The 14,352-nt window shown below is 34.6% G+C and overlaps 1 protein-coding gene, 1 long non-coding RNA gene and 1 pseudogene across 2 annotated transcripts; all 3 read right to left on the bottom strand.

The window, feature by feature from the left end:
- Positions 1–825, bottom strand: LOC125475637. The gene is made up of 2 exons (XR_007256955.1): positions 626–825; positions 1–353 (listed from the first exon to the last, which is right to left on the bottom strand). It is a non-coding gene; the product is annotated as an uncharacterized LOC125475637 (long non-coding RNA).
- Positions 826–5,421: 4,596 nt separating this feature from the next.
- On the bottom strand, positions 5,422–6,895 carry LOC125475643 (annotated as a pseudogene).
- Positions 6,896–7,695: 800 nt separating this feature from the next.
- LOC103932297 (MDIS1-interacting receptor like kinase 2-like) lies at positions 7,696–10,814 on the bottom strand. The gene is made up of 3 exons (XM_048580617.1): positions 10,223–10,814; positions 8,283–10,115; positions 7,696–8,189 (listed from the first exon to the last, which is right to left on the bottom strand). The coding sequence occupies exons 1-3, from the start codon at positions 10,812–10,814 to the stop codon at positions 7,840–7,842; spliced, it is 2,775 nt and encodes a 924-aa protein (XP_048436574.1). The 3' UTR covers positions 7,696–7,839.
- Positions 10,815–14,352: the final 3,538 nt, after the last annotated feature.

The following is a 14,352-nucleotide window of genomic DNA, read 5'->3' as shown; positions in this document are numbered from 1 at the left end:
TACAAGAAACACTTTATTTATTTTTTATTTATTTTTAATTTTTAATAAACACTTATTTAAAAGTATGCTATTATAAACATGTAGAAAATTTTACTACAAACAAAGATACTAATCTTCTTGGAGAGATTCGCCCAACTACTTAACAAACTAAACACCGTTCCGTTAAGCTTGTTGATGTGACACTGCTAGCCAGTACAACAGGGATATATGTCACAATAGCTACTTTCACGATCCAGACGGTTTGTCACCTGGTGGTGCTCCCACATGATGAGGTGGGTTTCTTCCAAGTTTCCGTGCCAGAATCACCTCCATTTGCATTGGCGACATATTGAAAACCATCTTCCTTGCATCTTCTGAATTAACAAGAAGAAACTTTCATCATTATAGATGACTAGATGTTAAAGCTCATTCAACAACCATTCAATTTACAAATTTTACACCGAAATCAAAGCATTATATTGAAAACACACTCACAAAAATAACTTTTAGCTTTTTATTTTTTATTTTAAATTAAAATTTAAATAGGTATCAAAGAGCCAAAACAATCATTTAATGTCTACGAGAGAGAGAGAGAGAGAGAGAGAGAGAGAGAGAGAGAGAGAGAGAGAGAGAGAGAGAGAGTAACTGTGTATTTGATCTTGTGAAATATTGGCAAACACTAATTTTGATGATAACAATAGCAATACAAGGAAGGGAACCATTTTCATTAGTAGAGGTAAAGTTTGGCTCCTTCATTCCCCTAGCTAAGCAAGTAAGCTATATATACATACATACATACATACATACATACACACACACACACACGCACGCGGCCCACACACATATCTAAACGCGTTTTAGGTAGCCAAATGTTATTGCCAGGTCAAGGTTTCTGTGTGCCCATTAAGTCATCCATATAACTTCCACAGATACATATATATGGGACCCACACGCATATCTAAACGCGTTTTAGGTAGCCAAATGTTATTGTTAGGTCAAGGTTTCTGTATGCTCATTTAGTGATCCATATAACTTCCACAGAATTTCGAGATAATAAAACTGTCAAGACCACATGTAGGGATGGGTAACGGTTATGATAGGCAGGTAACCGTAATTATTTATCCATAACTGTTAATGCTTATATCCGTATAACCGTTTACCCGTTGGGTATTTGCCTAAAAAGTTATAACTATACCCATAACCGTTTATAAATGATTAAGCATACTCATAACCGCGTACCTATTTAACCGTAACCGTTTACCTATTTACCCTTTTTTAACCCGTTTATTCTTTCTTTTTTACCGTTTACCTTTTTTTTCATCTGTCTACATGTTTTTTTAACAACTTAAAAATTAACAAAGAAAAATTTGTCATTTGACAATCGAGGAGTCTACATGTTTTTTCAACACAAATATAATATGTTCCACTTTGCTGCAGAAAATCTCATCTAACTGTTATGTTGGCATATGGATCTAATGGATCATACCCATCTGCATCATATATTAATTGTCACCAAAATTTGAACAACTGAATTAAACAAAAATCTTAGAGAGAGAAAGGGAGGGATAGCTTGTCGCTTACATGATAATCCGAAGGAGTTGATGAGAGAGAAGATGAAAAGCAAGAGCAAGTTCATCTTTTCTCCAAATTAAAAATTTTCAATTGCACTGCAGCACTAGCATATATCCAGACACATGCAGTGAGATGATATATTCTCAAACTGGGACAGAGATCCGAGCCGGATCTCTCCCACCAAGTCTTAAGGATCCGGAGATATGAACTCTTGAAATTTGATATAACGGCTACAAGTTCGTCAAATTGTGTTGAGTCTATATCATATTAACTACAGAAACCATGCATTATAATCAATATCATTGATTTAAGTTTTGTCTGATAGGGAACATAGTTTGTGTTAATTTTTTATATGTAAAATAAACGGGTAAATGGTTATCCGTTTATAACTAGGGTTAATACCCATAACCACCCATTTAAATTTCACGGATAAACGGTTATACCCATAACCGTTTATTTATCTAAACAGTTACCCATAACTTTAACCATGCAATTTAAATGGGCGGATAACCTACCCGCCCATTTAAATTTTACGATTACGGTTATGGGTAACCGTTATGAGCGGGTAGCTGGCGGTTACCCATAACTGATGGGTATTTACCCATCCCTAACTACATGTTTTGAAATTATGCAAAACGAATTTTCTTCTTGTTATTATGGTTGAGGTTTTCAATGTCGAAATGTCCAATATGAAATTAAGCATGGAAGAAAATAAAACTGAAGTCGGCAAATTGGACCGAAAAATAGAAGCCTGTCAATGTAATACTTTGAATCTTCCAAACCCCCGACTAAATCATTAGTCATTACTAATGCTCCTTCTCGATGAAGTTTTTTTGTAAGTATGGGTATTCAAGCAATACTCGGCATGTCACAATACGACTAAAGAAAATAAAATATTTTTTAATGTCTTTTCAATTTTTTTATAACATGTAAAGTACCTGTTTGAATATTGGATACTCGAAAAAATTTCTCCTTACTTAGAAAGTTCAACGATTAATATTATGTACTAATTATGAGTTGCGCATCTCTCATGTATAGAAAATACATTTGTAAGCATGGTAGGTCAAGTATTCAGAGATGATTTTCGCAATAATTTTTATCTTCCATATATTCCTTTTTTTATATTTAATAAATCAAAGATTAATAATGAGAAAACAACAGTGCGAAATTATCTTTATTGTAATTAGGGGCAGTTCGAGTCGGGATAGCGAACAGAAATGGTTGGTCCCAAAACCAAACCAAAATTGTTTGGGAAAGAGGTTGAAAAACCAAACCGAACCAATTTTCCCGAAATTCGGTAATGGGCTTTCGGACCAAATTTTTTGGGCTTTTGATTTTAAGCCCAACAAAACCCAATTTAAGCTCAATTTTACCCAAAATTTTCCAGCCGTAAATGTTAAGCTATGCTGCATGTACTCTATTGCTCTCCATTTACAACGCAAAAATATTTCTGATTATTAGATTGAGAAAATTGTAGTTATAGTATCTCAGCTTTAATTTAATTTGAGCGATGGTCCCTCAACTAAAAATTCATGACCATTGATTCCTTAACTCATCAAAACATGCAATTATGATCATTTTCGTCAAGTCTGTTAGGATTCCATCAAAATGAGTCTTGTAAGAACCCTTGCTACAATTGGATTAAAGTTGAGAGATCATCGCTTTAATTGGGTTAAAGTTGAGGGACTATTTCTTCAATTGGGTTAAAGTTGACGAATCATTACTACAATTTTTCTCATTTGGTTTTCCCTATTTTCTCCTTGATTCAACCTCACATGCATGGCACATGACTCATTTTGACGGAAATTCTAATGGAATTGACGAAGAGGACCATAGTTGCACGTTTTGATGAGTTAAGACAACAATGGTTACAGATTTTTAGTTGAAGAACCATTACTCCAATTAAGTTAAAATTGAGGGATCATTGATGCAATTTTCTATATTAGAATTACCACATGAAAACTTTTGTATCTTACTACGCTTAATCAATTTAAAAATTCGCACATAAAGGAAGTAAATTGCTGCAATTGCATCAATATACCGTTACAGTACATACCTCAACAATCCCCGCAATCATTACACGAAAGGATTGGCCTCAACAATCCCCTATCCCCATATCGAAATTATTTCGAAACCCAAATCGAAACTCTAATCCCCATTTCAAAATCCCAAATTGATAGGATTTGGGTTTCCTAGGTTTTTTGTTTATTTATTTATTTTTGTGTTGAAGATTCAGGTTTTTTTAAAAAAAAAATCTTTTTTTTTTGCCACGTGGCACACATTTGGCAGTCACTTGGTACAAATGTGGTAGCCACGTCCAATGCTTAACGGATCAATGGATAGAAAATGTAACGGAGGTATTATTTTGAAATAAAATAGTACTTAAGGTATGAAAGTGAAATGTTTTGAAGATATTGTAAGGAATTGAAATAGAGTCTAAAACCTGAGGTATGAAAGTATAATTTATCCTATATTTTTATTGATACTTACTTGACATCGAACTGATTATGCATGTTAGGGGTAGGTCAAGATTTCTGCATGCCCATTTAGTCATCCATAAATGACCCTTCTCAAATTTATATCGAAGCGACTTGAACACAATTTCGAGATGATAAAATAAAACTGTCAAAGTCACTTGCTGACGAAATTATGCAAAACGAAATATCTTCTTTGTTATTATGTGTGAGGTTTTCAATGTTGAAATGTCTAAAGCGATCAGTATGTCAATGTCTGCTATAGCATGGAAGAAACGGAAAGTATGATTGGACCAGAAAATAAGAACCTGTCAATGTCATACTTTGAATCTTCCAAACCCCAACTTACCCATTCCTAATGAATGCTGTTCAATAGTTTATTCGAGTGGTACTCTACATGTAACAGTACAACTAGAGAAAATAATATATTTTTTATATCATTCTATTTATTTTATAATAATGAAGTAACTACTTGAATACTGAACACTACTTACAAAGTTTGAAGATTAATATTATATACTAATTTCAAGTCGCAAATCTCTCATTTATAGAAAATACACTTACAAGCTTGGTAGATTACTTATTAAAGGAGGTGATTTTCGCATTCACTTATCTCTTTCACATACTACTCCATTTTGTAGTCTTTTACATATTTAATAAATCAATCTCCTTGTTGTAAAGTCAAATATTCAGCAGCTGTCTTTTTTCTTTTTTATGTGGTCATGTAAAGGTACAAACCTATATTAAAAAAAGAAAAAGAAAAAAAAATATGTGGTAAACAATTGAAATTGCATTATTTCGTAACCTAAAACTATTTATTAATGAAAAAATCTTGTTAATTAAAAGAGAATGAAAAGATAGTGTTCAAAATATCCGCATAGGTAATATCGCATGGTATTGTTATTTTGTTTCTTCTGACCAGCGGGCCCGCCACTCCCCCTTCATGCGCTATTGCAACTTGTTGTCCCCCTCGGCCCACTTGCCTTTCTTATCCATTCGGCGTGCATGCAAGATCCAAATATACACTGAAACCCAAATTCCTACTTTTCCCACCTCCTAAATACATCCTTTGGAGATAATTTGGACCAAAAACTTATAAATGTCCCACTCAAATTTATGTCAAAACAACTTGCACTTGCACCACATAATTTCGAGATGGATGTTATTTGGCTGCTGAAAAATCAATATAATTCAAGATAGATGGTAGTTGGCTGCTGAAAAATCAGCAGTTCTTACGGCTAGCCAATCACAAATGAACACGTGTTTATTTTGTAATTAAAAAAATTAATTACTCAGACGCATATCTGTGATAGACAGCAAAAGAATCTACTGTTGATTTTTCAACAGCCAAATTATTTTCCTTCGAGATAACAAAACAGTCAAAATCACGTGTTAATGAAATTGTGGAAATTTCTTCTTGTTATTATGCTGAGGTTTCCAATGTCGACAGGTCCATATATGGAGTTAAGCATGGAATAAAACAAAACTAAAGTCTGCAGATTGCACCAGAAAATAGAAGCCTGTCCATGTCATACTTTGAATCTTCCAAAGCCCCAACGAAAACATGCGTAAAAACATGCGTAAGTCCCAGACATACCTGATACACAAAAACCCCGGGAGCCTCAGTGCTTCCAGCTAAGAAGCTTCCCATCATGATGGTAGAAGCCCCAAGGACCAAAGCCTTGACAATGTGTCCAGAATTGGAAATTCCACCATCAGCAATCACAGGCACACCACTTTGTGAAGGAAGAGACGCAACCTTGTAAATAGCAGTTGCCTGAAACATATCACCAAAACCAAGACAACTTTGGTCATAAAATGGTATAGCATTCAGCAACCTGTAGAACAAAACGTCAAACAAAGTCTTCAAAAAGTTCCAAAATGTAATTATATATTTTTCATGCCACAAACTCCACTGTTTTAGTCCATCAAAGGGTTGTCACTGCCAGAAGCTAAAGTCGAACCTTTGTTTTCTACGTTCGGACTAATAACTAAATAGTAAAACACCCATCAAAACAACGATTGTTAGGCACAATGTCATTGATTAACAAATCCTTAATTAAATATTTTTCATCCACAAAGAATTCAAGAAATTAAACCGATCACTACAAATATCATAACTTTCAACACCTCCAGGTTCTACAAATCCTTAAATTAGCCGCCAACAATGAGAACACAAACTAAAGCATCAATCACAAAAGCAACAACTAACAAAAAGAAGGCATCTTTATACCTGCCTGCAACTGACAGCGCAAACCTCTTGAGTGGTACAAATTGAGCCAGACCCCATTCCAACCCTCAACCCGTCAACACCAGCCTGATTCAAATTCTGCGCCTGACTCACTGTCACCACATTCCCGCCAACTACATCCAAACTCTAGTACATTTTCTTCACATACTTGATCATCTCAGTCTGATAAATGGAGTTCCCCTGAGAGCTATCCAACACCACTACATCCACCCCTGCCTTCACCAACTCCTCCAATCTCTACTTATCCGACTCCCTTGTGCCGATCGCCGCCCCGACCCGCCACTTCCCGTCTGGGCCCACCGTCCCAACCCTCACCTTGGGGTACCCTTTGATCCTCTCCACCTCCTCCTTCGCCACCACATCCACAACCTCATTGTCCCTCACAGTCGCAACCACATCTAGCTTTTTCTCCTCCATGTACTCCCCAATCGCCCCCCAAATCGTAACTCCACGGCACCGTGAAGTCCGTACAGTTCACCATGTAATCGGAAATCTTCACCTCCTTGTCCCCCAATTTCACCCAATCCTTGCCCGCCACGTACCCCAAAAGCTTCGAATTGGGGCTGCCACTCTCAGTAACCAGGACATAGGGATTCGAAGCGTCGAAAACGTCGTCAGATTAGATTCGATCGCTTGGGGATTTGAAGACGGGGTTCGAAAGAAGCGGGACCCAAAAAAATTTTGGGTGTGACAGATTTTAGTTTGTGATTTTGGTTATAGCTTTTGTGTAAACGGAGCTTTCACTGAGCTTTTAGTTCTAGGTGCGTCTTTGTTTTAATAATCATAGCTTTTATGTTATGATTTTTTGTATTCTTCAAATGAAAAACTTGAAACAGTGTATCTTATTGATTTTTCAAACAAACTTGACTTAAATGGTTTGCCTACACATAATTTGGTTTTAAAAATAGAAATGCTAATTATGCTACTAATTAGTCTTTAGGTTTATGTAACGAATGAGATTTTAAAAATATGAATGCTAATTATGCTGCTGTTTAGTCTTTAGGTTTATGTCACGAATAAGATTAGTTGTCGCTAGAAAACCAGATTCCTTTCCACCAAAAAAATACAAAGTAACCGTACTATATCCTTACATTTTTAGACAATATAAATTTGTTCATGTCAAAATTCATTGCAGGTATTTTAATAATAATTTTTTTCCCCTTGCCTAGTCTGTTTTCTTGGCAATGAGAAATTTTTGGTGTTCCAGAGAACAACTTTTGTCATCTTTTATTAATGCGAATGTAGACTGTATCCATCAAATCTTTTGTATGTAAAAGTAACTTTTTCAATAATAACTTTTTTTTTTATATCTTTCAACACAATCTTTCATACAATGTTTAATCTTGCAGCAACGTGCATGCACCAATTTCTAGTAAATACTAAATAGGATATTTTGGTCTAACCATTTAAGCAGTAATATATGTGGGACTCGCTGTTCAACGAGTCCAGCTAGCACTCCTCTCTTATTCTCAATTTACCTGCAAATATAACAGATTACATATATGATATATTTAAACAAGAAGATCTGACTTCCGTGTCAACTCAAACAATGTCAAATGCAATTTAAATCTTAATGAGTTGTTCAAGCGTGATGTCTGGTCCTCCAGTGGAAGCTGCAGTTTGAAATGATAACGACTGAGAAACCATGTGCATTGTTGGCCTCGACTGCGGTTGCGAGTGCCTGCATGCAATTGCTACCTTTGCAATGGTTGTCAGTTCATCTTCAACTTCAGGTGTAGGAGGTGAAAGTCGTTGGTCCAATACATCCTTCAGCAACTTGTTTTCACAATCGGATGGAGACGAAATGGACGAGATTAAATCGCCTAGTCGCTTTCCCATGATCACTTCCGGTGCCGGCACTCCGAAGCTATAAACGTCACATTTCTCAGTTACCTTCCTTGTGTAGGCCAACTCTGCATAAAAATTAAGGGAAGGCAAGCCATTAGCATACGTTTAACTTTATATCACCAAATTCAACACTATATATTTTAACTGTTTTACTTCACCTGGTGCTACATATCCGTATGTGCCGGCAAGGCAGCTCCAATTCGATGAGTCTGGATTCAAAAGCTTAGCAGTGCCAAAGTCTGAAACACAAGGCTCGTAGTCGTAATCCAGCAAAATGTTGCTGCTTGATATGTCTCGGTGTACAATTGGCGGCACGCAATCATGATGCAGGTAAGACAGTGCATGAGCTACGCCTTTTACAATTCTCACCCTCCTACTCCAATCCAATCCTTTTGCTTCGTCTTCTTTCCTCAAGATTGAAGCCAGACTACCCTTTTCTAGATATTCATATACCAGAAAGGAGTGCTGTGAATTTGAGCAAAAGCCACAAAATTTCACAATGTTTCGATGTCGTATATTGATTAGTGCACTTATTTCATTGTGGAACTCCTTCAGCGATGTCTCCTCCCCGTCAAGTTTTTGATGCAGTTTTTTCACTGCAACTATGCTGCCTGATGGTAGCTTTGCCTTGTAGACACTTCCAGATCCTCCCTTCCCAATGCAAAATATGGAGTCAAAACCATTGGTTGCTCTTATGATCTCCAAATACATTTTTTTTCCATCAAAAAGAGAGATTGAAAAAACTTCATCATGGATATCACTCTTTTTTGTTTCCGGCTCTCTCTTTCTTCTTGTTTTGATGAAGAAAATTGCAAGGAAAGCAAGTAAAACTACTCCCAAGATAGGGAAAACAATTGCAAACACGAGTTTTCTATTGTTTTTTCTTTTTGAGACGTGCTTATTGCAGGATTCTAGTCCTACAACATTTCCGCACAATCCTACATTCCCTTCAAAGCTGTGAGCATCTTGAAATGCTTTGTTGTAGGGGATGGGACCCTGCAAGTGATTGTAGGATACGTCTATGTACAACAAGCTGCGCATTCTATCAAACGTTGCTGGAATGAGACCGGAAAGAGTATTGTGGGAAAGATTCAGCTGCTCCAAGCTCTGCATTTTGCTAATTTCTGATGGTATCTTGCCGTCAAGTGAGTTATGACTCAAATCTAACTGTGACAGGTGAAATAACTCGCCCAACTGAAGTGGAATTTCTTGACTGAAATTGTTGTTGCTCAAATTCAAGTAATATAAATGGACCAATTCGCCAAAAATGCTTGGAATTGAGCCATTCAACTTGTTGGTGGACACGTCAAGATATTCGAGTTCAGTGAATGCTCCAAATCCCGAGGGTATAGAACCAATAAGTTGATTGCCATTCAACTTTAGATCCACCATAGAAGTCAATCTCCCCAAATCCTTGGGAACCACCCCAACCAGATGATTCGAAGAAAAATCGAGTTCTTGAATTTTAGTTGCATTGACAATCTTAGATGGTATGCTCCCAGTAAGGTTGTTCCCTGCAATCCGAAGGGTTGTTAAGTTTGGACACTGTCCCCAGATGTCTGAGATTTCGCCATCTAAGTTGTTGTGGCTTAGGTCTACAAACTCAAGATTCGGATAGACACCAAAGTCTTCAGATATATTATTGCTTGTAAATTGGTTCCGTTGGAGACTGACTCTGACTAAGCTCTTGCAACCTTTCAAGCTTTTCGGGATTGGACCTGTAAATTCGTTCTCTTGTGCAGTTAACCTTTGTAGGAGTCCACCTCTACAAATATCTCGAGGCAAATAACCAGAAAATCGGTTAGTAGCCAAGACAAGTATGGTCAACTTCATTAGATTCTCCATCTCTTGGGGGATTGATCCAGATAGCTGGTTGCCGCGGAGGTATAGGTTTTCTAGGCTGCTCAAGTTGCCGAATGAAGAGGGAACGGTTCCGTTGAGCTGATTGTTGGCCAAGTCTAGAGTCACAACAAATTTCAAGTTTCCAATATCTTCAGGAAAAGTTTAACCAATTTTGAAAGGTTTCCTATTTCGGGAGGGATGGAACCCGAAAGTTGGTTTCCGAAGAGAATCAAAGAAGTCAATTGGCTCAAATTACCCACAGAAGCAGGAATTGAACCCTCTAAATTGTTTAAGTTTAGAGCTAGCTCATAGACAAATTTAAGTTGGCCTATTTCTTGAGGAATTGAGCCATTGAACTTATTTGCATTTTGGTGAAGGACCTGAAGATTTGTTAAAAGACCGATTTCGGGTGGGATTTTTCCAGACATTTGATTGTAGGATATATCAAAATAGATGAGTTTGGTGAGGGAATTGATCTCAGGTGGGATTTGATCAAAAAGTTCATTCAAGCTAAGGTCAACATATGCAAGATTAGGCAAGGACATGAATGGAAATTCGAGTAGAGTACCATGTATACCAGAATTGGTGAGGTTTAATCTGTTGACACTTCCAGCAGAGTTGCATGAAACACCAACCCAAGTATTGCATGGGGCTTCATTTGCATTAATCCATGAGGTCAGGTTGTTTTGGGTTTGGTTTTGAAAGCTAGCTTTCCATTTGAGGAGTGCTTCTGCTTCAATGGAATTGGCAGAAGCAAAAGCACTTTTTGGTGATGAAGCTAGCTGAAGATATAAGAAAAGGCAGGCTAGAAAGTATACTTTATCACAATAAGTTGAAAATCTCACCATGGTTTGTGTATACTTTTTTTAAGCAACTCAGGGTGTTATTTATAGTGAGATGCATTATTAATTTGTTTTTGTTATCTTTGACTTTTGATCCAAATGTTGTATTAAGATATAAATTGTATTTTTTGATACTTTTATGGTCTTTTTCTGCGAAGACTTTGAATTTTGAATTTTTTGATACTAATTAGTAGACCTGGCATTCGTGTCGTGTTTCTCGTGTTCGTGTCGTTTTCGTGTCATACCCGATAGCTTAACGGGTCGTGTCGTGTAATACCTGTTAAAGTAACCAGGTAATATGACCCGACCCGAAATTAACCCGTTAATATTATCAGGTAATATGACCCGACCCGTTAGCCGTTAAGAAAATTATATTTTAAATCAATAAAAATGAAAAGAAAAACATAATTTGACCCAAAAAAATGTAAAACATAATACTAAATTTGTATATACAAACTAAATTTCGGAGTTGACCCCTTAATGAACGTTGTAAAGTTTTTCATTACGTGTGATTACATTTTTCACACTTATTATTATTAATTTTTCACTCAAATAAATAACATTGTTCATGAGATTTTTAAAAATCTACACTTATTTATACTTTCATCAAGTATAACATAAGATTTTATGGTATCCACTAGTGTAAATATTTTAAATTGAAGATCGAATTCATTCATTGTATTCATATAGGGTCAATGAGTGTAGCTGTTAAAAATCATCAAAATCGGAGTTAAAATAACCGTTAAATCGTAATTTTTCGTTTATAACCGTCGAAAAGTTTTGTCTCATTACTTGATCTCTGAATGTTTTTTTTTTGCAATTTTTGGCGTATGCGATCTCAAAGCATATATAAACAAGTTTGACGGTTGGATCGTTGAAATTAGTTTCGTAGGATGCGTATCCCATCAAAACGATAGATTCACTAACACTTAAGAGTTTATTTATACTTTCATCAAGTATAACATAAGATTTTGTGGTATCCACTAGTGTAAATATTTTAAATTAAAGATCGAATTCATTCATTGTATTTGTTTAGGGTCAAGGAGTGTAGCTGTAAAAAATCATCAAAATCGGAGTTAAAATAACCGTTAAATCGGGATTTTTCGTTTATAACCATCGAAAAGTTTTGCCTCATTACTTCATCTCTGAATGTTTGTTTTTTGCAATTTTTGACGTATGCGATCTCGAAGCATATATAAACAAGTTTGACGGTTGGATCATTGAAATTAGTTTCGTAGGATGCATATCACATCAAAACGATAGATTCACTAACACTTAAGAGTTTATTTATACTTTCATCAAGTATAACATAAGATTTTGTGGTATCCACTAGTGTAAATATTTTAAATTGAAGATCGAATCCATTCATTGTATTTGTTTAGGTTCAAGGAGTATAGTTGTAAAAAATCATCAAAATCAGAGTTAAAATAACCGTTAAATCGTGATTTTTTGTTATAACCGTCGAAAAGTTTTGTCTTATTACTTGATCTCTGAATGTTTGTTTTTTGCAATTTTTGGCGTATGCGATCTTGAAGCATATATAAACAAGTTTGATGGTTGGATCGTTGAAATTAGTTTCTAAGATGTGTATCCCATCAAAACAATAAATTCACTAACACTTAAGAGTTTATTTATACTTTCATCAAGTATAACATAAGATTTTGTGGTTTCCACTAGTGTAAATATTTTAAATTGAAGATCAAATTCATTCATTGTATTTATATAAGGTCAAGGAGTGTACCTATAAAATATCATCAAAATCGAAGTTATAATAACCGTTAAATCGTGATTTTTCGTTTATAACCGTCGAAAAGTTTTGTCCCGTTACTTGATCTCTGAATGTTTTGTTTTTGCAATTTTTGGTGTATGTGATCTCGAATCATGTATAAACAAATTTGACGGTTGGATCATTGAAATTAGTTTCATAGGATGCGTATCCCATCAAAACGATACATTAACTAACACTTAAGAGTTTATTTATACTTTCATTAAGTATAACATAAGATTTGTGGTATACAGTAGTGTAAATATTTTAAATTGAAGATCGAATTCATTCATTGTATTCATATAAGGTCAAGGAGTGTAGCTGTAAAAAGTTATCAAAATCGGAGTTAAAATAACCGTTAAATCGTGATTTTTCGTTTACAACCGTTAAAAAGTTTTGTCTCATTACTTCATCTCTGAATGTTTGTTTTTTGCAATTTTTGGAGTATGCGATCTCGAAGCATGTATAAACAAGTTTGACGGTTGGATTGTTGAAATTAGTTTTGTAGGATACTTATCCCGTCAAAACGATAAATTCACTAACACTTAAGAGTTTATTCATACTTTCATCATTTTGATGGGATACGCATTGATGTTATACTTAATGAAAGTATAAATAAACTTTAAGCGTTAGTGAATCTTATCGTTTTGATGACTTGGAATAAATATATTAATTATTTATATATTTTAAGTGTTAATTAGACTATGTTTCAATTAGTATGTGATGATATTTAATAATAAAATTACATTTATGTTTTTTTATTACGTATTTTATTTTTATTCAAGTTAAAATGTTATAAGAGATAAAAAAAAAAAAAAAAAAAAAAAAGCTGGTTACTTTTTTTCTTTGGGTTAAACATTAGGCGGGAAATGGATGGATATAGGTTGCAAAATTTCCCAAACATTAGGTGGGAAATGGATGAAACTCTTGAAATATTAGGCGGGAAATTAATTATTATAATTTTTTTATGTTTTTGGTATTTTTAAATTACTTGATATTTTTACTTTTAATGTGTTTTATGATTTTTAATCTCAATCTTTGCCTATAATATATTATAAAAATAAATAAATAAATAAAACTTAAATTTTAAAATTTATATAAAATAATAATAGAATAATAATTAATAAAAAATATATACATATTCATTATATCTATTGCATTTTATAGTAAGTTTTTTTTAGTAGTTTAAAAAATTAAAATCATCAAAATAACATTTTTCTTATCGTGTCGAAACAGGTTACCCGCGTGTCACTTTCGTGTAAACCTATTAAGGACCCGTTATTAACGGGTTATTATCATGTGACCCGATAATGACCCGATTAGTTATCGTGTTGACCCGAAACCCGTTATTTTCGTGTCGTTTACGTGTCGTGTTAACGGGTCGTGTAATAAATTGTCAGGTCTACTAATTAGTCTTTAGGTTTATGTAACGAATGAGATTTTAAAAATATGAATGCTAATTATGCTGTTGTTTAGTCTTTAGGTTTATGTAACAAATGAGATTTTAAAAATATGAATGCTAATTATGCTGTTGTTTAGTCTTTAGGTTTATGTCACGAATAAGATTAGTTGTCGCTAGAAAACCAGATTCCTTTCCATCAAAAAAATACGAAGTAACCGTACTATATCCTTACATTTTTATACAATATAAATTTGTTCATGTCAAAATTCATTGCAGGTATTTTAATAATAATTTTTTTCCCCTTGCCTAGTCTGTTTTCTTGGCAATGAGAAATTTTTGGTGTTCCAGAGAACAACTTTTGTCATCTTTTATTAATG

Source organism: the organism of the source record quoted next, unplaced genomic scaffold, assembly GCF_019419815.1.
Source record: "Pyrus x bretschneideri cultivar Hongxiangsu unplaced genomic scaffold, Pyrus_bretschneideri_v1 Contig152, whole genome shotgun sequence".
NCBI lineage: Eukaryota > Viridiplantae > Streptophyta > Magnoliopsida > Rosales > Rosaceae > Pyrus > Pyrus x bretschneideri.
The sequence above is the reverse complement of the archived record's forward strand: the minus strand, read 5'-3'. Positions and strand labels throughout refer to the sequence as shown.